This window comes from Pelobates fuscus, chromosome 4 (assembly GCF_036172605.1).
Source record: "Pelobates fuscus isolate aPelFus1 chromosome 4, aPelFus1.pri, whole genome shotgun sequence".
NCBI lineage: Eukaryota > Metazoa > Chordata > Amphibia > Anura > Pelobatidae > Pelobates > Pelobates fuscus.
Window position 1 is genome coordinate 125,438,467 of NC_086320.1, and position 24,043 is coordinate 125,462,509.

The 24,043-nt window shown below is 42.6% G+C and overlaps 1 protein-coding gene across 1 annotated transcript in view; it reads right to left on the reverse strand.

Moving 5' to 3' along the window:
• Window positions 1–24,043, reverse strand: part of MPPE1 (metallophosphoesterase 1) — a 123,906-nt gene that overhangs the window by 10,534 nt on the left and 89,329 nt on the right. The window contains exon 9 of the mRNA XM_063451594.1: window positions 18,722–18,862. Within this exon, the coding sequence (XP_063307664.1) occupies window positions 18,722–18,862 (141 nt within the window). The remainder of the gene's footprint in view (window positions 1–18,721; window positions 18,863–24,043) is intronic.

Consider the following 24,043-nt stretch of genomic DNA (forward strand, 5'->3'; position numbering starts at 1 on the left):
CATTGAGAAGCACAAACTCGAAACAATCACTGCTTAAAGGTTCAGGTATCGTACATGCACATGCACAGACACGAGAGCTACAACCACACAATCTCATTATATTCCACAAAATTGCCTACATACTCTCTACCCTTACATACATGCATTCTACTATAAACGGAGGCAGGTTAAGGCACTATCCCAATATCTAAGTTGTTCCCAAGGCGAGTACAACACGATGGATAAGAGTTCTCAGTTGTCGGAATGAGGATCGTGGACTAATATATGGTATTTGATGACTGCCAATACACTGTCCCACACACGTAGATAGAGCTGTATAATCAAGAAACATCTGATCACTGGGATAATAGTACTCCAAAAAAAATAAAAAATAAACCTAAATACACATATATATTACCTTTTGCTAGTGTTTAAATCAATAGAAAGTGCTACAGTCTGGATACGGAGTGCCTGCATACCAAAAGTAAGAAATACAATGGACAGGTATTAATGTTATGCAAGCTCCCTATGTTGTTAAATGAAAGAATGTATTGTTGTGCACAGCTTTTCATGTTTTACGCTATAATGTTTCTATTAACTGTTGGCAATGAGGTTTCCTCCAAGAGGTCACAATATGATACACATGGGTCGTCACTCACAAGATCAGGTCCTAATCTACAACGTTAAGGCCGTTAGCCACCCACACAGATATCTCGATATCTACCCCCCATGGCTCCGCAGCTAGGCGCCTTGACCCCAAATGGGGTAAGTTCTACAGAACCAAGTTATATCCCCGGTTACCCGACACTTTCCTACCCCTTCCACATTCCCGGTAAAGCTGACGCTACAGTAGCTTACTTACCCTGTGCCATACACTTCAAAGCACCACATTTGATGCACTTGTGGAATGCAACAATACAAAACAGACAAACCAACAGACCTACGGTAATAGGTTCTGGGCAACCTATACTACCTGTATGCAATATTTTAATATTCACAAATGAGTGTGACAATACAATCTCATAATGTAAGGGGTCTTAATACCCCGCATAAAAGACAAGTACTTTTAGAAACAATGAAAAGTAATCACACGGATATTATGTGTATACAGGAGACACACTTTAAACACAAAGTCCCAGTTTTTGGCACGAAAGATTTTCCCACTCAATATCATGCGACCCACTCCTCTAAGTCCAGGGGGGTGTCTTTCCTTTTTCACAAGTCCCTCACGTTTGAATTGTTGCAACTCAAAAAAGACGCACAAGGTCGCTATCTCATAATTTATTGCAACATTAACGCTATTAAATACACATTAGTAGGGGTTTATAGCCCAAATGTACATCAGAGGAACTTTTTGCTCAAAGTCCTCAACAAAATTCCATCCACGCAAAAAACATCAATGATATTGTGTGGAGACATAAATCATGTTCTACACCCGATAGAAGACACCTCCCTTGCTCAGTGTGCTCCCAGGTCAAAACTCCTCATGCAACAATGTAAAACACTAAATAAAGTAATTATGGAACACAACCTGTACGATATTTGGAGAATACAACACCCGACTGAAAGGGGATACTCATACTTTTCCACATCCACAAAACCCATTCTAGAATAGACATGATTCTCGTCACTGCTGACATCTTACCAAGAACAACGAATAGTGAGATTGGGGACATAGTGTGGTCTGACCACGCCCCAGTGTCAGTAAAGTTGCAAACCAAATTCGATCATAAGGGGAAACCCCCGTGGCGCTTAAATGATGCTCTCACTAAGCATAAAGACTTCTGTACCCAACTAAGCCATGACATTAAGGAATACTTCCATAATAATACATTGCCAGAATTAGAGCCTACAACTAACTGGCAGGCTCATAAGGCAGTGGTCAGAGGGATCTTTATCAGCAGAGCGGCTTACTTAAAAAAAACTAAGGAACAAAAATATCTTGATTCATTAAAAAAAACAGAGATCTACAAAAAGCCCACCACTCAACCCCTACGATAGACTTGTCAAAAGAAATAGCCCTAATCACAACTCAAATAATAAACTAATTACTCTTAGATGAAACAGCACACATGCTTCAGAACCTGAAAATACGCATTTACACACAGGGTAATAGAGCTGGTAAGGCTTTGGCATCGCTCTTAAGACAGAAGCAAGCCCAATCAAAAATCCCATACCTACATAACCGCACAGGAGGAAAATTGCATGATCCACGAGAGATTCTGGTAGAAATTGCAAATTTTTATGAAACGTTATACAATATAAGACAGGACTCTCAGACACATCAACCGTCCACGCAGGATATCCAAAATTTCTTATCTACCATCTCCCTGCCTAGCCTCACAGAAGACCAAAATAAAACACTTAGCGACCCCATCACCCTGCCTGAAGTCCTACAAGTAATAAAATCGCTTCCTCCGGGCAAATCACCGGGCCCAGATGGTCTTACTAACTCTTACTATAAAACATTTAGCCACATCATAGGACCACATTTGGTAGATACATTTAACCACATAATATCCACAGGCAATATGCCACATGACATGCTGATGGCACATATAGTTACGCTGCCAAAGCCTGGTAAGCCACCAAATAAACCTCAAAACCTACGGCCCATATCCCTCCTAAATACGGACACTAAAATATCAGCCAAACTATATGCCACAAGAATAGCAGATATGATACCCACAATCATTAATCAAGACCAAGTGGGGTTTGTGAAGGGCAGACAGGGGGCTGAAGGAACAAGGAAACTATATAATCTACTATATACAAAGCAACAACAAGGGGAACCCAGTGTTTTCCTGTCGCTTGACGCTGAAAAAGCGTTTGACAGGTTGCACTGGGGCTTCCTACGAGAAACACTACAGAAATTTAATTTTCCACAACAATTCCTAAAATTAATAGCGGCATTGTATTCCAAGCCCTCGGCTAGAGTGACAAATGGAGGTTTTGCATCGCAGCCCTTCTGTATTACTAATGGAACGAGGCAGTGTTGCCCACTGTCACCACTACTCTACATATTAGCCTTGGAGCCACTGCTGCAAGCCATAAGAGATGAACCACAAATTTCTGGCATCGTAAGAGGGGGACGGGAATACAAAATAACAGCATATGCGGACGATGTAATGCTATCATTAACTAACCCACAAATTTCCATCCCAACCTTCAACACGTTACTGAAGGCATATAGTGCTTGTTCCTATTACAAGTTAAACGTGTCTAAGACACAAGCAATGAGTCTCTTTACAACGCCCAAAGCAACTAAATTATTACAGCAATCCACAGCTTTTGAGTGGAGACAGGACCACCTCACATTTCTAGGGATAAAATTTACGACACATGCACACAAATTGTACAAACCCAATTATATTATACTCCTTCAATCTATCAAATCTCAACTTAGAAGCTGGGCAAACAAATATATCTCATGGACCGGAAGGATGGCTGCTGTTAAAATTATGATCCTTCACAAGCTCCAATATTTATTTCGTACTTTACCCATTCAACTGAACACAGCATACATTAAAGACGCACAAAAAACAATCAACACCTTCATCTGGGCTAATAAACGTCCTAGGGTTGCTGCAAACATACTGTACCTATCGCAAAAAACGGGGGGTATGGGTCTCCCAAACCTAGATTTGTATTATTAAGCAGCAGTTGTTAGCACACTAGTAGCAGCATTACACTCCCACTCCACACCTCCGGCATGGGTACACCTGGAGGCATCGCACGCAGAGGGATACGAAATTACAACATTGGCAGGAATAAGCAAAACCAATAGGAAACGCTTCAATGATATTCTCCCCACAACATCCTTAACCCTAAAAGAATGGGATAAATATACCAAATTCCTCAATCTTGATAAGGAGCTGTTCCCAAACATGCTCCTACGCTCTTTTGAAGTCTTGATCCCACAACTAAATATTAGGAAATGGGCTGACACAGGTCTAACTCACTTACACCAACTCATGGATAACGAAGAATACATAGCCTTCGCCTCACTACAAAAAAAGTATAAGTTGCCGATCACGGCGGAGTATGCACATAGACAAATAGTTTCATGGATTGGGAGAAATAGGGGATCAACACACACCACAGACATAAAGAGAAATATGATAGCCTTAGGACAACTATGCACTAAAACTAAAAAAAACGTCTGGTATCCTCTCCAAAGTATACAGCAGCTATTTACCCGTAAAAAAGATACGGGACCTGACTTTCACAAAAAAATGGGAACATGACATAGGGAGACAATTACCAGAAGAAAGCTGGCAGAAAAGCTTTGTGGCACATAAGCACCTCACATTATCCACAACCCAGATAGAATTGTCGAGAAAAATGCTTTAAAGATGGCATATGGTGCCCACCAAGCTGAAACACATTGACCCGAAACAGACAGGAGCATGTTGGCGCTGTGGTCATGACACGGGCGACGTCATACATATTTGGTGGACGTGCCCTGTCATCACAAAACTATGGAGGACTATATAGTCCCTTATCCGCCAAATAGGAAATGTGGACATAGCATTCACGCCTGAGATATTCCTTTTACAACATATACCACGAGACCTTTCAAAATCCCTTCAATACCTCCTCTTCCATATAACCATGGCAGTACTAACAGCTATAGCTAAGATGTGGCTACAAAAAGATCCTCCATTATTGAACACGATTACCACACACCTCGATAACATTAGACTTTATGAATGCACTGTCCGAGCACATAGAATGCCACGACAATTCTGGATAGATGCGTGGAGAATGTGGGACACATACAGAAACCCCGTGAAATAGGGCACACAAACAAAGAAAGGAGGGATATAGACAAGAGATATAGGGTAAACCCTGGAAACTAGGCTGAAAAGCTAAACGAAAAATACCGGGAACATATGTTCCCCACCACCACTCCTACCTACCACCCAGTAATTCCCCCCCCCCCCCCCCCATGGTTTTCTTATTCTTTCTTTTTATAATAGGTTGTTTTTTTTAACAGAAAGGTTTTCTATATATATATATATATATATATATGAGGAAAACGGGTACAAACGGAAAGACTATCATAAGCAGGATGATATAGGTGCAGCATCAATTTCCCAGACTATTATAAATAGATGGCACCACAGACGATAGAGGCACGATACACTGTGCTCAAGGCAGTAAGACCACTAATACTAAGACTTCTATACAAGCCATCTGATCCTAACTGACAAAAGACGCAGCTCAGTGTTACACTAGCACAATTACTCAAATTAGCAAGGGCATGCTACTAGCTTCAACTCACCATGTATTGTAAAGAACACTGGATATTATGTATGCACCTATGAAATTGGAAGACATGTGAATTCTGAAACGTATGGACATTTTTGGAATTATAACTGTATGATTTGCTGTATGATAACTGTAGTTGACATCAATATGTAAATGAATGTATGTATATTCCAACAATGCATATCTACCGTTTGTACCTCATAAAATATAAAAAAAAAAAAAAAAAAAGTTTACACAGTTCCTGTTTCCCACTTTCGTGTGCTACTCTCTTAGGACTTGTTCAGTCCTTTACAGTTTGGCTTGGTTGTCCCTTAGTATTATTCCACTCTTTGTATGTTTTTCACTGAGCTTTGTTTATTACCCCTGATGTGTCTCCTATCCCTCCTTTCTTCCCCACCCTCGTTGGTGTTGCTCCCTCTGGTCCCGTGTCATGACGAGTATGGTACTTTCCCATGTATGCCCTCCATTTCTCTCTGTTTTCGCTGCCCTAGGTGTTTGTCTGCCATCTGCTCATATTTCCAGTTGAGGGAGATTTGGTCAATTAGGGCTTCTTTCGTGGGTGCTATCTGTGACTTCCATGCCCTGGCTATGAGTGTTACAGCTGCGATGAGCAAGTGGAATATTAGCCCTTCTTCTGTTTTGCTTAAGGTATTTGGTATCATGAATAAAATGCTTTGTTCAATATTAAGTGGCCATCTTCTGTCTAATATGTTTCCTGCTATGTTCTCCACTTCTCTCCAGTATTGCCTAATTTGTGTGCATGCCCACCATATATGACTCATCGAGCCTTCCGTGGCTCCACATCTCCAACATATGTTGGGTGAGTTTGGGTAAAGCGCTGCTAGCTTCTCTGGTACCATGTACCATCGATATTGCAGCTTCCGTATGGTGTCTAGGTGTGTGGTGCATAATGTATTTCCTTTGTGTATTGTGAATGTCCGCTTCCAGTCATCTGTCCCCAGTGTCTTTCCCAATTCTGTGTGCCATGCTTCTTGGAATGTCATGATTTCCCCTGAGCGTTCCGCTAGTAAAGCGTTATATAGGTTTGAGAGTATTTTCTTTGGGGGTCTGCCCAGCAGAGGGTTGCTGCTTTGTGTGCGGTCTGTGGCTTATGATCTTGTATTTTGATTCCCGTGAGTAATGACTTAAGTTGTAAGTAAGCGAACAGTGCTTTGTTGGGTATATTGTACTTTGTTTGGAGTTCTGGGAAGGGGATTAGGCGGTTGTTTTCGTAGAAGTGATTAATCGTGGTGCAACCTGCCTCCCCCCATGTTCTAATGTCAAGGGATGGGATACCCACCGCTAGGCATGAGATTGGGGCGTGCCCTTTTATTTCCCTGTGGTCTCCCTCCTCTCCCCTCTGTTTGTCCCAGCATTTCATTGTTTGGGCGGTGGTAGGTAGGGGTTGGAAGAGCTTGGGGCGAAGGTGTCCCGGGAGTCAGAAGAGATCCCGTAGTTCTTGTGTTTAGGTCCACTGTAGTGGTTCCCCCTCAGCTGTGGCTGTTTTGACCGTTGCCAATTGGGCTGCTCTGTAGTATGTTTGTACGCATGGGAGGCCCAGTCCCCCTTCCGTAACTGGTTTGTGTAAGATCACCGCTGTCACTCTTGGCCTTTTGTTGGCCCACACGAATTGAGTTATCAGTCTCTGCAGAGAGGCTATGTAGGTTTTTGGCAGTGCTATAGGAAGGGTGCGTAATAGGTATTGGAACTTTGGCAGCAGCATCATTTTGATCGCCGCCAATCGTCCCACCCAGGACAGGAATTTTCCTTTCCAGCTTTCCAGTGTAGTGGCGATGTCTTTCATAAGTATTATGTAATTTTTGTCTAGGAGTTTGCCCAGGTTTGTTGGGATTTTTATGCCTAAGAACGTGAGGTGGTCTGTTCTCCGGTCAAAGTGAAAGGCTGATTTGTGTCTCTCTAGGGTGTCCCTCTCTAGGGTTGTATCCCTATTCCCATGGCCTGTGTCTTGTTTACGTTTAACTTGTAGTATGAGTGTTTCCCATATTCCGCTATAGTGGCCATCAGGTTTGGGAGTAAGATGTGTGGTTGGGTAAGGGTCAGTAGAATGTCATCGGTGAATAGATTCGCTTTGTATTCCTTGGACCCTATTGTCACTCTGTGGATGGAGGCATTTTGCCTTATGGCTGCCGCCAACGGCTCCAGAGCCATTACATAAAGCAATGGGGAGAGGGGGCACCCCTGGCGTGATCCATTGGTTATGTCAAGGGGGTCTGAAACAAAGCCTGCATTTAGAACCCTCACTGTTGGTGCGTTGTATAGTGCCCTGACCACTGAGAGGAAGCCAGTACCCCGAATTTAAGGAAGACCTGTTCCAGGAACTCCCATCCCAGCCGGTCAAAGGCCTTTTCCGCGTCCAGCGACATCAATATACTACCCACCTTCATGCGTTGGGCACTGTGTATGATGTTGAGTACCTTCCTGGTATTGTCCCCTCCTTGCCTGTTTTTTATGAACCCCACTTGGTCTGTGTGTATGATGTGTGGGAGCATAGCTCCCAGACGCCGCGCATACATTTTTGCGTACAATTTGGCGTCCGTGTTTAACAGAGAAATGGGGCGAAAATTCTGTGGGCAGGTGGGGAATTTTCCAGGTTTTGGGAGTGTGATAATGTGTGCTAGTAATGTCTCAGCGGGCAATTTTTGTTGACGTGTGGCTTCATTGAAAGTATTGGTTAAATGTGGCGTTAAGATGGCGTGAAACTTTTTGTATTAGCAGTTAGCGAATCCGTCTGGGCCTGGGGATTTGCCTGACGGTAGGGATCGGATGGCTGCAGTGACCTCTTCGTGTGTGATATCTGCATCAAGTTCTTGTTGTTGTTGGGGTGTAAATGTGGGCAGTTGTATCGCAGTTAGGTACCGTTTTATAGCTTGTGGTTGTGGTTGGTGTGTGTTTGGGTCGTCCGCAAGGTTTTATAGGGAGGTGTAATACTTAGCAAAAGAGTTGCTTATGTCCCTGGGTGCCGTTACTTTGTGTCCCGCTTCTGTGGTGAGGTATGCTATTTTCTGTTTTATTTGTATGGCTTTAAGTTGTTGGGCTACTAGTTTGCCTGCTTTGTTACCCTGAGAGTAGTTAGTTGCTTTGAGTTTGCATAAGTAGTGGCCAGTTTGGTTCAGGGCTTGCTTGTGTATTTCCTGTGTGATTTTCATAATGTGGGTCTTTAGCTCTGGAGTTGGGGTACTTTGGTTTTGAGTGGTAAGGTTTTGGAGCTCTTTTTGCCATGCTCTCATTCGTGCCTGTGCCTGTCTTTTTAGAAAGGCTGCCCTCTGTATCAACATTCCCCTTATCACCGATTTGTGGGCCTGCCATATAGTGTTATGCGGGATTTGATCTGTAGTGTTCTCTGCGAAATAATGCTTTAGTTCTTTTTCTACCAAATTAGCGAATTCTGGGTCTGCTAAGTGAGAGCTGTTGAGTCTCCATGGGCTTCTGTGTGAGGGTTCATATAAATCGGCCAGAGTCGCTACGACTGGAGCGTGGTCTGACCATGTGATCTGTTCTATGGAGCAGTCCTTGACCTGTTCCAGGTGTTGACATTTTATCAGTATACCATCTATCCTAGAGTAGGTGTTGTGTACAGTCGAGAAAAATGTGTATCTTCTTTCCCCCACGTGTGTTGCCCTCCAAGTGTCATAATAGTGGTATTTGTGTAGCAATTTAAGTATTGCTTTGCTCTGTCTCTTAAGTGGCTTCATTCTAGGGGCCGTGGGCGCTATCGTGGTATCTACCGTGGGGTCTAGCACATGGTTGATGTCTCCACAGACAACTCCTATTCCCTTTTGTATAGTCTCCAGTTTTTTGAATATTTTGTGGAGGAAATTCCTCTGTTCCTGGTTTGGGGCATATATGCCTGTTATAGTATACATCGTTGAATGACCCCACCACTATGACATATCTCCCCCCGTCATCTATTTCCAGGTGTGTAAGGGAAAACGCTACATCCTTGCTAATTAGTATTGAGGCCCCCTTGGATTTGCTCGTGTGGGTGGCATGGTATTGGTGGGGGTAGTCCCGTGTGAGTAATGGTGCGTGGGCGTTTGTTTTAAAGTGGGTTTCTTGGAGGCAAACCGCCTCCGGTTTCTGTCGGTTAAGGTCTCTGCGGAGCAGGTTCCTTTTGGATGGGTGGTTGAGGCCTTTTGTATTGTGGGTGTATATTTTCATGGGGGGTTGTACCTAGGGATTTGGGTTTGTTCTAGCGCTATCCTTCTTTTGTGTGGGAGTGCCCCACTACCCAGCTTGTTCGAACCGGGTGGCATCTCCCTAAGTTGGGTAAACTGTCCCTGAGTGCCCATTCGTCGCCACGTGTAGCGTAACACTGGAGTATCTGTGACACGGTATGCATACAATGTGAAACACAAAAATTAAAGTAAAGAAACAAGTTAAACATGGTAACTAAAACATAAGAAATTAAACTTGGTGCCATGTGAATGGCCTTGCGCCAAGCTAAGGCGCTGTGAGGGAGGAAGCGGTATGCATCCATGCCTGTGCGGTGCGGTCTGTAGGCCTGAAACCTTTCTGGTTGTGTCATGGACTATCTTTCACTCCTAATCTATATCATTTGGCTATTTCTGGGCTAAAAAAATTTTTTGGCAAGGGTCAATCGTGTGGCTTATCTATATGTATGTTGAGGTTCGGGGAGGTGTGATCTCGGTGGCCCCTTACCCTGTGTGCACCGCACCCCCCACTATTTTGTCAGCCCCAAAGTCATTCTTTTTGCACTTGCCACCTCTTGCGGCCCATGTCCGTTCTCTCAGTCAGGTTCTATGTACTTTCATCCATGACGGCTGGAGCTTGTCTCGGCCTGTTGCTTGTTTGGGTTCAACGGTGGTGGTAGGCCCCAGTCTTTGAGGGCTTGCGCTCCGGCTTCTGGGGTCATGATGGTGGTTGTTTTACCTTTGTGTGTGATTAATAGCTTGACTGGGAAACCCCATCTGTATGGCTTCTTGTGCAGCCGTAGTTGTTCCGTGTTGCCAGCAAAGGTTTTTCTTTTCTTCAGCGCTGCTGCAGATATGTCCGTATAGAGCGTGGTTCCCTGGTAGGGAGGTGGTAGGTTTGGACGTAGTCTGCTCGCTCTCAATATGATTTCCTTAACGTGAAAATAGTGCAGCCGCACCAAGACGTCTCGCGGTGCTTCTGACGTTAGGAATCGCGGTTTTGGGACACGGTGGTAACGGTCCAGCAGCAGCATATCCTGATGCATGTCTGGGGCTAGGACTTTGAATAGGCCTTGCAGATGTGTGTGCAGGTCCGGCGTCCCCACTGATTCCGCTACCCCTCTCAGCCTGAGATTACTGCGGCGGAAACAGTCCTCCATATCCGCTATTTTGGCTTCCAAAGCCATCATGTTGGTTTGCATTTCCTCCATATTGGCTCTCATGCCGTTATGTGCTTTGGCCTGGTCAGCCATTTTGTCTTCCAGCGTGGAAGTGCGCTCTCCCAGCTCCCTTATATCTGACCTAATGTTGTTCAATGAGGTCTGGAGGGTATTTTGAAGCTTGGTGTGCATCACATCCAGCATGCGTTGTAGAATGCCCTGGGTTACCGGGGCGTCTGCCGTGGTCTCTTTCTGTATACCGCCGATATCGTCGTGGGCACCATCTTGGGCCTCCTCCAGGGCTCCCGCGGTCTTTGTTTGGGTCGCGCGGACGGCGAAAAAGCTTGATTTGTCGCCTTTGTCAGTCTGGCGCCTGCCCTTTTGCTGGGACATCGCTGTGTGTGTGTTAGATGGCTAGTGGGGTGTATGTTTCGCTGTGGTTTCAGGCCTGTGCAGCAGGAGCTACCCTGACATGCGACCGCCGCGGTTGAGCTCCAGGCCACGCCCCCCAAACCATATACAAAAGGTTTAACATCTTACTTGAGGTCTGCACACTTGGTTCACTGGCTAAGAGCACTTAGATGAAGCCCTCAGCAAATGAGCTGGCCCTGCATAGCATGGCTTAGCATGAAACTCTGTATAGGAGCTTTCAGCCCCACAGAAAGCTGATACTGGTGTCTGACAATTCTCAGATAAGTTTTCAAACTGTTCACTGCTTACCAATTCTGATGAGGTGTTCAGATAGCATTTGGGACCTCCTGAAGGTTAATGGTAGAAGACATAGTAACACCTGCCATGGAGGAGTGAATTTGGGTAAATTAGCATGGTGGAACATCTATATCTGCAATTACAGTGCTCCTTTTGCGGTACAATTCAGCAAAGCAATGATGGAACATTTGACCGGTTCAGATACTGCAGCAAAACCTACAATTATCAAAGAGGACACCCTGTTCAAAGTGAATAATTTGGTTTTAATTAAATAAGCTAAAAGTTTGCCATTGTTGTTTTCCACGATATAGAACACATTCCTCTGAAGGTGTCTTGAAGGCTTCAGAATGGTGCGACAGTAATCTCCAATTGTAGGATTGAGGAGGACATGGAGGGGGGTTCTTCTACTTTTGTTTTCCAAGTGTTTTATTTTGTCTAAGAAAGCTGAATGTGTGTTTTGCTGTTTGGGGACTGTTTGTGGCAACTGGCAGATGTCATCTCCAGCAGTAGAGATGCTTTCTTCTGCTGAAGTAATGTAATAGAAACATAGAGGGAAGGGAGTTGCATAACAATATACTCTATGTTAGAGGTCAGCTTGTCTAGCTTGAAATCCAACTAGTGAGAAAGAATGGCAACCTTGTAAGAGCTGACAGGTGAGATGAGGGGAGAATTCCTTTGTTCCGCTTGAATCAACATGCCATGGAGAAGTTGAGGGAGTTGTTGCTTTTTGGATGTGTGCATCTGCCCCCCCTTTTTTATTTTCCTAAGAAATGCCACATATTTATCCATGACCGGTGGTAGAAAACAGCAAACGCTAGTGCAGATTCCTGGGGAGAAGTGAGCCAAGATTAATGAAATAAGTGTCAAAGAAATATGATGGTTAACACAGTCCATGGAGATTGCAGGCCAGGCTGGGGAAGAAGAAAAACAATTAAGGTCCTAAACCCCAGAGTTCAGAACGGCTATGTAGATATCAGTGATGAAGGTGTTGAGTTCAGGTATCAAATTCCCTCAATGTTTGCAGACTATATAGAGGAGTGACATGGAAAGCAATAATATCATTCTGTGGTGACTGAGGTAGAAAGATCAATGTGTTGCAGCCACAAACGGTAGAGTAAGTGTGCTCACTAAAAAGAGATCAGGTATGTTCCAGAGGGATCCTGAGTAAATCAATATGGTAAAGTAGCTCTGAGAAGCCATATAAAATAGGCTTAAAGTTCACTTTTCAAGATGCTGACCTTTAGCAGATAGACAGAGTAGAAACATACACTCAGATATGGTCCCACTAGATAGTTAATACCCCACTGACCAAATTAAACAACTTAAAAAACGTACTCAATTCAAAGACCTGGGTTACATAGTTACATGAAAAGAGTCTTGCGTCCATCAAGTTCAGCCTTCCTCACATATGTTTTGCTGCTGACACAAAAGAAGGCAAAAAACCCAGTCTGAAGCGCTTCCAAATTTACAACAAACTAGGAAAAAATTCCTTCTTGACCCCAAAATGGCAGTCAGATATCTCCTTGGATCGAGCAGCTATTACCCCGAGGTAATATTCTTAATCAAAGCCCTGCTTTCCAACACATTGCCGCCCCTATCTCATTTCCCTCCTATTTTATTTACAGATTTTTTTTAATCTTATGCAGAATCAGAGCAACAGAGGCCATTTTACAGTAAAGTGTGCCAATAGTTTTTGCTATGCCTGTTTCTTTGTCTGCAGACTACTGATTTTTCTGATTCAAAACTTACCGCACTATAGTATTGTTAGAATTGGCAGGATTTTTTGACAGATTGTGAACTTTTCCATTATGTAGTTGCCTGGATTCTGCTTCATACACTACAAAAATGTAATAAAGGCATTTTGGCAACAGAAACAAAAAGTGCGGCATGGCCCTTCTTCAAGAAGTGATAATCTTATTTTAAAAAGTGTAATTCGCTTTAAATGTGAGCTTGTTTGAGCCTTTTTAATTTGCCAGAATTAAGCAATTAAGGTGATTGAGATTTCTAGGTCCTCAAGCAGACTACAAAAAGCAGAGGGCAACACAGTGGCGTACTAAGGGGGGGGGGGGGGGGGAGGTTCCCCAGTGAGTGGCACCCTGGGCACATTTTAATGCCACTTGCAGGAGTCTCCACATCCAGCAGCAGCATGTCCTCTGTTTTTGCGATCCGCGAGAGCGTTGCCGCACGTTGCTATGGCAACCTGCGGCAACACTCTCGCGGATCGCAAGAACAAACAACATGCTGCTGCTGGATGTGGAGACTCGCGGGCCCCTCTCCACTGGTCAACTATACTGTGCCCCCCTCCCTGGACACAGGTAAGAGTCAGGGAGGGGGGACACACAAACAATACACACTGCTCACTATACACACACACACTGCATACAACACACACACTTATACCTGTGTATCTGTATGTGTGTCTGTGCCTATGTGTCTCTGTAAATGTGTGTCAGTGTGTGTTTGTATTTATCTGTGTATTTGTATCTGTGTGTCTCTGTATGTGTGTCAGTGTTTGTCTGTATCTGTGCATGACTGTGTTTCTATGTATCTGCTTGTGTATACCTATGTGTCTGTGTATCTGTATGTGCAAGTGTGTCTATGTGTGACGGACCGCCTGGCCCCCCGACTGGGTGCCTCTGCCAATCGCTGCTTCCTAGTAATTGCGAGCACCATAAGCACAGCGCTGGAACACCATAACCACCGTAAGCCCCACAGCCGCCGCAGCTTGGCAGGGGTCTCGCTGTCCTCCACCCACCCTGGACCCAAGTCAGCGTTCCAGCTTCCAGGGGGGGACAAATATAAGATCTGCCCCGAGTGCCAAATGCTCCAGGTACACTCCTGGGACAACATCTAAATATTTGTACCTATGATACCAGTTCAGGTGACAAAAGAAAACTGCATCAGAAGCATGTCTGTACAGAACACCATAATGCTGGTAGGTCTTAAATTATGTTACTTCCAAACTAACCAACTATGCATAGACAACTGATACTAACTGTCATGGTCCATATTGATATGAATGACAAAGTCAGGGGGTGGGGCCTAGTGGTCAGGCCAAGCAGACATGTCTGAGTGGGGCTCCTTGCCAATCCTGAAAAAACAGTTAAAATCACGGCATTCAGACCTGATTTTGCAGTTCAGTGCCAATTTACCTGACCTAGCAAGGAGAGGGAGTCTTAAGTTTTGCTACTGAGCTTTATCTCAATCTCTATGTCCTGAAACTTTAGATACGGCCTGTGAAGCCTGGCGGGCTCTGGGGGTGGGAGATGCGGCCAATCTGACTTGGAACCGCTGATTCTGTAGCAGGGTCCTGTTGGTGCTCAGTCGTCCCCCCCCTCTGGACCGGTGGGTGTTATCCCGTTCCACACTGGAGCGAAGGGCAGGCCCTGGAAGCTAGGCACTACAGAAGCTAAAAGTGAGCAGAGTACTTGCCTACCTAAGATGGCTGAACAAGCGATGGAGGTCGAGCAGCAACAACTGGGAAGCTGCTTTTGATGCCACACACGATCTACTACGGTGCAGACTGGCAGCGATGACACAACCACCCTCCTTGCCAGCAACAGAGCTTGCGGAGATGGAGCGCTACCCTCCTGGGTTAAAGATGGACAAGAGGATCATCCCTACACATGGTCCGTACCCCCGGAGAGATCACTACACACAGAGACTATATGGGGACTGCGCCCCGAGCACCAGGCATGGCTAGGCTTTCGGACACTCTGTGTGGTCTCCAGTAAAGGTCTGGGGCAGGGAGTGCGGGTCTGGGGGATGCACATCTGTTCTTGAATGCCAGTCTTCTCTCCCCAGCTTAGGCATAGGCTAACTACACTCTCTTAAGTCCAAATTTTGCTTTTGCCATTCCTCCATCAGGGGCTCTTGACCTAACCTATATTAGCCTTTACAGTTTGTACTCATGCATTGCAGAGTGTGCCTGCTCTGCAGTGGTAATAGTCTCATGTATTTTGCTCGTTCTGCTAGCATGTCAAGTAGCACCTATATGTTCTCACAATTGACATGTTCTAAGACGTTTTACATTAGTTACTACTTTTTTAATTTTATATATATTTTTTTTTATTTCATTTGTCTAGGTTTTCTTCCAGGACTGCTAAATGTAATATGATCTTTAACCTAGACATACCTGACTAGCATGATTTTCTCTACACAAAAAGAAAAAGAAAAAAATTGTCCACATAATCTGAATGCCATGCCACTGTCATAATATGTTTGATATTGCATAGTTTGTTCCGCTGTCGTGGCATTGCAAGCTTAATTTGTATATTCTCTGCGCAACAAAAATAAAGAGTTTCAAAAAAAAAAAAAAAGAATGACAAAGAAAATCTGGGCTCAAAAGAATGAGTTCCAGTAATCAGGAATAGGAAGTAAACTGAATAAAATGACCTCTAAACTGGTATTTTTCATAGATATTATCAGTGCCCCACGCTACAGTAGAATGGCAGCAGGAGATTAGGGAGAATAAAGCATACAATAAAAAGGAAATAGTTACCTGCACACTATCCTAAATTGCTATGCATATTTAAATAAATTGAGTTTTTTTTTGTTTCACTCCAATGGTCATTAGGTGTAAGCTCGCCTGCCACGTCAAGGCAAACCTCTTAGGTGGGTCCTACACTAACTTTTCACCTTGCATCCTTCAACTTAAGGTCTAAAAAAAAAAAATCACTAATGAGAAAGAGATTGGTAATTTTCTAAACCCCTACATACTTATTCACCCTTAATAGGGAACTCATGGGGTGGGCGACAGCAGTGTAACATGGCTGTGTGATACAAAGAATAATGAGTGGCTAAAGTCATGGTGTTGCAAGGAGGGTTTGGGCTTTTTTGATTTATGTACAATCTTTATAGCCATGATGTATTGAACCTAAACAGAATAGAGTCTGCTATGCTGGGGGACAGGATGGCTAGAAGGTTGGGGGAGATTTTAAACTAGTGGAAGTGCAGGGAGGGGACTCCGAAATCTACAAAATAAAGATAAGACAGAAAGGAGATGGGATTTAGCTCAGCACAAGAGGGTGAAGATGGGGAGGAGCAAGATCAGGTAGAGGAAGTATGTAATACAAAATGTACTAGTGACTCGAGACAATATTAAATGATTGTTGATACTAATGGCCGCCCTGCCTGGGCCTGTAGCTGTGCCCGACATGCCACCACCTACACGCGTGGACACATTCCTAATTGCATTTGATTGCATCTGCGCTTCGTTCTGGGAGAAACTCTCTGGAAAGGGGCTTACCTCCACTCCTGCTGACAGCACTGTGGCACCCCAGAGCCGTCCCACGGATTTGCACCACCCGACTTTGAATCTCCCACGTGTCCCCAGAGTGGCGCAGCATAGGTGGAGGCGCAGGAAGCCGCGGTGGCAAACGGCGTTGCTACCGCTTACTCAGACTCAGACTGGAGGAACAAGCCCAGTCATCCCCAGCATGATCCAGAGACCTACATAACCTGTGAGAATCGGGCCCAAGAGGGTGAAGAATCCTGGCAAAGCAGCACTTCCACTAATCCTGACCTTAGAACCTGGCAAGTCTTCCAGAACTGTTGTTGGGGAAGAGTTGCAATCCTACCAGGCAGAGTGGCTGGCTATAGCATGCAGCCTATCTGTGGCATTGGATGAAACCAAGCGTTCTTGACAGCGTAGATCCTGCTCAACTACGGTCATCATCCTGTTAGTGCAGGGATTCCTGTTCTCTTCCTTATCCTTTTCTATTATGACCAGTACCCAGTGGCATTACTACTAAATTGTTTACTAAGATAGTTCAGCATGTCTTAATTACCAGTCAGCTCATTGCATCAACTTGTTTTATCTTGCTTATTATTTTGAGAGAAAAAAAGTGCAATATTTTTCTTTGACAATTTCTACCAAATCTATATTTACTACTATTGTACGTGCCTCTGCAGAAATGTCTATACAAGCTTTGTATGTATACCAATGCGGCACAAAAATAAAAAATATAAAAATTTAAAAATGAAGATAAAAATGCACAACATTTGCACTACTCCCAAACTGCTTGAAAGTAAATGACAACACTGCAACCAAAAGCTAAATGCAAGAACACCAAGTTTCCTGATAAATGTAGTGTGCCCTTTCACTTTAACTAGTGGCTCCACTCCTATGATGACTAACAGGTCAGCGAGCACAGCAGCCATCTTAAGTCAGTGAGTGTGATGCAGTGCCTATACAGAGGATGTTTTACCTGTGTTCCTGTCAGTTATAATATTCCTGATTATACAATAAATGTTCAGTAAGAAAGCAAGGTTGTATGTAACTACTGGCCTAATATATGAAGCAGCCAGGACCATAACATGATGGGAACTGAAAAATTAGCACGTTCCAACACAATTTACAGGTAGAATACAATTCCCGATCCGCCATAAAACCGGCAACACCTTAAGGGCTGTTTAAATACTGAATGTCCCCTCGGTGGCTCCTTAAGAACACTCGCATATGCGTTGAACAATCCAGAAGATACAGGACAGTCACCTTTGATTCCATAATCACAAATAATACAGCAAATTAGTACCTGCAACCTAATTATAAAAAAAAAAAAAAAATGGACGACAAACTATCTCCCAAACTACGTGAAGTAAAATAAGAAATTCTTGCCATGGCCTCCTTACTATCTACAAGGTATGGCCTAATCGTGTTTGTCTTCTTTCTCTAGAGGCATCAAGTAGTGCAGATCTGATGCATTTTTATCTTCAGATTATGTGCTGGTAACCATAACCGGGGGAGTCCCAAACTGCTTGGACTGTATCTGGGTTCTTCCACAGGGAGGAAGACTGAACTCCCCTTGGAGTCAAAAAGAAAAGCTAATGGCAGGTGAATTTTCAAATATAAATGCCATACTGTATAAACAGCTGCAGGACAAGAAAAAAAAAAGGCTGCTTTAAAGAGGAGAGGATACCTTTTATACCCTAATTTTACATTTGAATATTCCTTTCCTAATCCACTGAGTCGGGGCGGTTTAACCCATAGGGAATGTGGGCATGGATTACCGAGGAAATTCTATTACTGCGCGTGTTATTATTGTATGATACGGTTTGATACCTTTTATTATTTATGGTATACTAAAGGAAAACCTAAACACGATCTAACACATTTTGCAAAATTGTTAACTAGCACATTTGTATTGTGCATGTGGGTATTGCATGATACAGTTTGACAGTATTTATAATATTTGTGGTCATAATATTTATTTTCATAACGGTGTTTGGCACCCGATTTTAAAGCTCTCCACCCTTTTAGAATATAGTGTTGCAATCTTCCCATGTGTCCATCAACCAACAACACCATGCGTCAAGTAGAAATAATGTAAAGTGTCATTTAGCACAATAACGTTATATCCAAAACAAATAAACCTCTGGAAATATACTTAAATAAATTACTGCCAATTTAAAAGTGTTTTAGCATACCATGATGAAGCTTGGATTATTTCGGTTCCGCCAGCTGAATGATGGGACACTGATCTCTGGGACTCGTCCTCTATGTAACACTTTGCAGGCACTGTGTGTGTGGCCACTTAATATTAACCGTGGCTGCAGCAACCAGAGTAACTATCAAGAGAGAGAATCAGACAATAGAGATCAGCTCAGAAAAAAACTCCACATCCTAAAGCGTCAGTGGGTATGAGAACATATTTAAAGAGACAGTATAGTCACCAGAACAACTACAGCTTAATGAGAGTATAATCATTCCCTTAAGGCATTTTTATGCAAACTCTGCCTTTTCAGGGAAAATGCAGTGTTTACATTGCCCCCTAGGGACACCTCCAAGTGGCCACTCCTCAGATGGCCACTAGAGGTGCTTCCTGGGGCAGTGCTGCCTTTCAGCGTCTCCACGCTGTGCATGGGGATGCTGAATTTTCCTCATAGAGATGCACCCCCATCCTGCCTCCTTGCCGATTTCTGCCATTGGATTGGCTAAAAATCGGCAATTCTGACGATGTCACCAAAGATGCAGATCGAGGGCAGGTACAGCACCGGCGGACCTGCTCTGCACTAGAAAGAAGGTGACTTTTGACCCGTTCTAACGGGACTAAAGGGGTGGGGGAGGGCAAGTCACCTAAATGGTGACTTTAGCACTATAGGGTCGGGAATACACGTTTGTGTTCCTGACCCTATGTGTTCCTTTAAGACACGTTATCAAGAGGCTATCCCTCAAGTTGCATGACAACAAATATATTTATTTTTCCAAGGCACACCACACTATATATATTCTTTCTATATTACATGTAGAGTTCTTAAAGGAGACTGACACACAGGCATGGCAGAACATGGACCCAATCTAGTCTTCCAGTAGCTGCTTGTAGAAGGCCGCAAATATGCCAACACAGTGGCCCTCGACCTGCACAGCTGCCTATCAGCCAGTGACAGCCATTGTGGGGCAGTGGGCTTGGATCTGACTTCCCTGCGGTGCTAGGGAATTTGTATCAGTATAGCATGGCAAGTCGCAGCCATCATGCAAATGCTCGAGTTTTAGAAATTAAATTACAAAAAGTGCTGACCTTGCAAGAGCATTTATTTTCTAGACATGTCGACAGAGCAGTGTGTGTAGATATAAATATTTAGATAATACTTGAAAAGAGAGCGCAATATGAAATTAAAATAAAAGACCTAAATAAAAAGTCAAAATATGGCTTGAATAATACATGAGTATTATGGGGGGGGATCCTTTTCTATTTTGTTCCTGTATTTTGGACAATAAATATTTTTTGATACAGTATCACGCTATGTATCTCTCCCTGTCTCCGTTTTTCTAAGGTATCTCAACTCATTATCGAGTCCCTGCAAACCATCACGAAATTTGGACTCTTGTTCAGGACTTTGTTATAGACAGAACATTTGGACACATTTTTTTCTTCCCTTTTTTTCTCTTTTCTTTTTTCTGATCTATATGATTTTTTATATATATTTTTTTACATATTAATGCACCCTTTTTATAAATATTTAGATATTGATATTTAAAATGTGTGTAGAGGGAGGGAAGCAGCGCCTTGGAGAAAGTCCTCAACTCTGGGTGAGTGTGACAGTATGTAACGAGAAAACGTTAGAGTGCAAATTATAGTGTAGTATGTTGGTAGTTGGGTAGAAAAACAATGTAATTGCAATTACAGTGTGTGGAGCGGATAGTACCTCCACCTTTTTTAATTCCTGCTAGCAGATAGGTATTCACGGTCTTGGTCCAATAGGGAATGGTCCAGAAGTAGTTATTGGAGCCTACTGGTGGATCCCAGTAAACAGTGTGTAGTGGGACAGTCCGCAATCTTTGACGCATACAGGTTTTTGCACTCTTGGTTACATGTGGTAACAGAATAAAAAAAAATACATAGTGCTCACTGTTGTAGAGCAAATATGGTTTTGCTCATTCCATATGATGTAGGTGGTATACTCCCCACCAGAGAAATTGGTGACCAAACATCAGTATAGAAAAAGTCCAAGGATAAAAGGAATTACTAGTTTTATTAGAAACTATATATAAAAGTAAAGCTAACGCGTTTCACTTATATTACTGGCTATATAAGGTTACATTACTGGCTTTCTCAAAGTGTTACACTCAAAAGGACCTTCACTGTTTATATATCAAAGTACAATTTCAAAAATAATGGGAATTTGGGGGCACGTGATGACATAAGAGACGGGGGAGGAAGGAGTGGGTTGAAGCCTCGAGGAGGTAAAAAAGGAGCAGGAGCAGGGAGTAAGCCGAGATCACAAGCAGCAACTACAGGGAGACCTAGAAGGAAAGGGGCTGGAGCACGGACAACCGGAAAATGTATTGTTGCAGTATATCATCTGCATATCAACCCTACAATTGAGGCATATATACATATATATTCAAAATTAAAAGATTCAAACAACCAACAGGGGAAAGCTGCAGAAGGAACAAGTTCCAGAAGGAAAGCAGCAATTACTGAATGCTCCGATTCAAACATTATAAGTTATTAAAGCTATAGAGAGATTGAAAAAGAAAAAAAAAACGCCAGGCCCAGACCGATTCTTGCAAGTGGAGATACCAGCAAGTTGGTTAGACATGCTTCATATTAGTTTTTTAAAGTTTGTTTGGAGGAATAAAAAAAACACGAATTGTGGCTGAACAATTAACTTATATCAATTAAAAAAGGTGGCCATGGTTTTCCTATGGTAAAGATTATTACCAAGCTAATATCATAGGACACATTTATATGACACAAGAACCAAATATAGAATCTGAAATATGGTACAAAATTGAGAAACAACTTATGGGTTCTAAGGAGCCTTATTATGCCACCTGGGATATTTCTTACCACAGAAATAAAATACCTATATTAAGTAGGCATAAATTAAGTTAATTTAGGAAATGTGTGGTGGCAAATAAAGAAAAGATTAGGAATACAGAAACAAATATTAGGTCATTTAAATATTAATGTTGTGGAGGCCAATGTACAAGATTTAAAATTAGACGTTTGGAGAAAAGCAGGTATAATTAATATTAAACAACAGTTTTTTGGCAATTTAATTAAGAATTTCTCTCAGGAATTTGGATTGAACAATAGAGAAATTTTCTCTTATCTGAGGGCAAAACATTTTTGAACGTTTCTATTTTCAACAATAATATCTTGATAAAAAAGCTAGAAGAAATATTTGTAAAACATAAAGTAACAAAAATAATGTCTAAAGTATATAGCTGTTTAAGTCTGAAATATGATGATGATAATCAAAAAAATGAGGGGAAAATGAGGTAAACTTTGCACATGGAATTTAACCCGGACGAATGGCTTGAGGCAATTAAAAGATATAATGAATCAATTCATTGTACTAATATTTAAAAAAAAAAAAAAACAGTTTAAACTTATACAATTTTGGTACTATGTACCAACTAGGCTGCCAAAATTTGCATATGCATAGTCCCAAATGTTGGAGATGTGGCAGAGCGGAGGAGGACTATGTTCACATTTGGTGGAATTGTGATAAAATACAAAAAAATGGGGGAACTGGTTCATGAAAAACTGTACTTTACTTTATTGGTAACGTTACTATTGACATAAAACCTGAAATAGCTTTGTTACATTTGAAATGGTCGACGCTAAACAAAAAACATTCCCTGTTAACATAATAATAGCTAGAAATTGGAGCTAAACAGATGAGATTCAGTGGCCACAGATAAAAGAACAAATACTCTTTCAATGCAATTAGTGTTAAGGCAAGACAAGTAAGTTGTATTCTTAAAAACTGGCAAAATGTTTATATAGGTTTATGGGGATCGAATCAATACCACAACCGCCTCAGAAAGGCAATTGGGATATTAAATTACGCCAGAGGGAAGCCTACTGGATATACAGACTCAAAACGTTATCACCAAACGGATTGAATGAAGGGTTTTCATTCCTGCCATTTATTTAAGGTCGCCCCTCTGTGTATATATTTCAACCATTTTGAACCAATTGTGGAACACAATTAACATGTAAACACTCTATATATTGTTATTTCGGCGTTTTGGCGCTTCTATAGCGCCTTCGTCTGAGGCATGAAATGCCTCAGACGAAGGCGCTATAGAAGCGCCGAAACATAAAATGCCTCTGACGAAGGCGCTATAGAAGCGCCAAAACATAAAATGCCTCAGACGACAGTACTATAGAAGCGCCAAAACGCGCATCAGGCTTTTCTACTTTTATTTTAAAATCACTGCACAAGCTCACTTAGACACTTCTATTATGGTGGGGGGTTCGCTGTGGGGCACTATGTGAGAGGTTATTCGCACAAATCTGGATCTCGATTTGAAAGACTAGCGTTCAACTTGCAGGGACATTAGCTACCTTCCAGCCTTATTACTCTGCAGCCATAGACATAGAGATAGTGTATCAAATGTTTAGTGATACATTTCTCGGGTGAAACAGACTTCAAGCGTTCTCAAGCAGTTCCCTAGCTAAATTTTTTGCTCCAACAGCGCAACATAGCAATTGTAGCCGTTCATTTTGCTATCCAGGAAGTTTAGATGCTGGGATAGATCTGTTTCCCCTCTGTGATATATTAGATTTCCATTATATAGACGTCTCATATAGACATTTATACTGCATATGTTTTATGGGCATGGTGGTTGCAACACCCTAAGACTTTAGCATATATAGTGTCAGTGTACTGCTGATGACTTATATGGGTGACATCCCTCCATATATGATGCTCTCTCTCTGCATTTAGCGGTAGAAGTTGGTAGAAGGGTTATAATACCCTGTAACCCTAGCAATTATATGCCATCAACGTGTAACACCGCCTACACAAAAAGAATTTGGTTTTCTACATGGTCCACTTTTATTTATTTATTTTCTATGTCTAGTATCTTTCTTTCTTTATGTTTAAATTGTTGAAATAGAGTTCCATATTTTTAATATACACTAATTTAAAGGGGGAGTGGGGGGGCATCCTCCTTTAACGTAGCCTGGGTCTTTACCTGAGGCTACTTTCTCTTTATTCACATATAACTTGAGGGTTACCCCCTAGGTTGTCCCCCTATACACACTCTAGCTCCTTTCTGGGAACTAGATCCTTCTTTATTACATACAGGCGAGATTAAATTATATTCTCTCATGCACTTCACATTAGAGTAGTGTCATGCTACTGTAACATAAGCTCTGTCCTACACTTTTGGTTGTAAACTCGCCCCTTAGGAAGCGGTACATTCATAAACCTCTCTAAAACTGTTGTTATACAATCTCCGCCCCCTCAATTCCGATTGGCGTATAGATACATGTTATAGATGGGAAT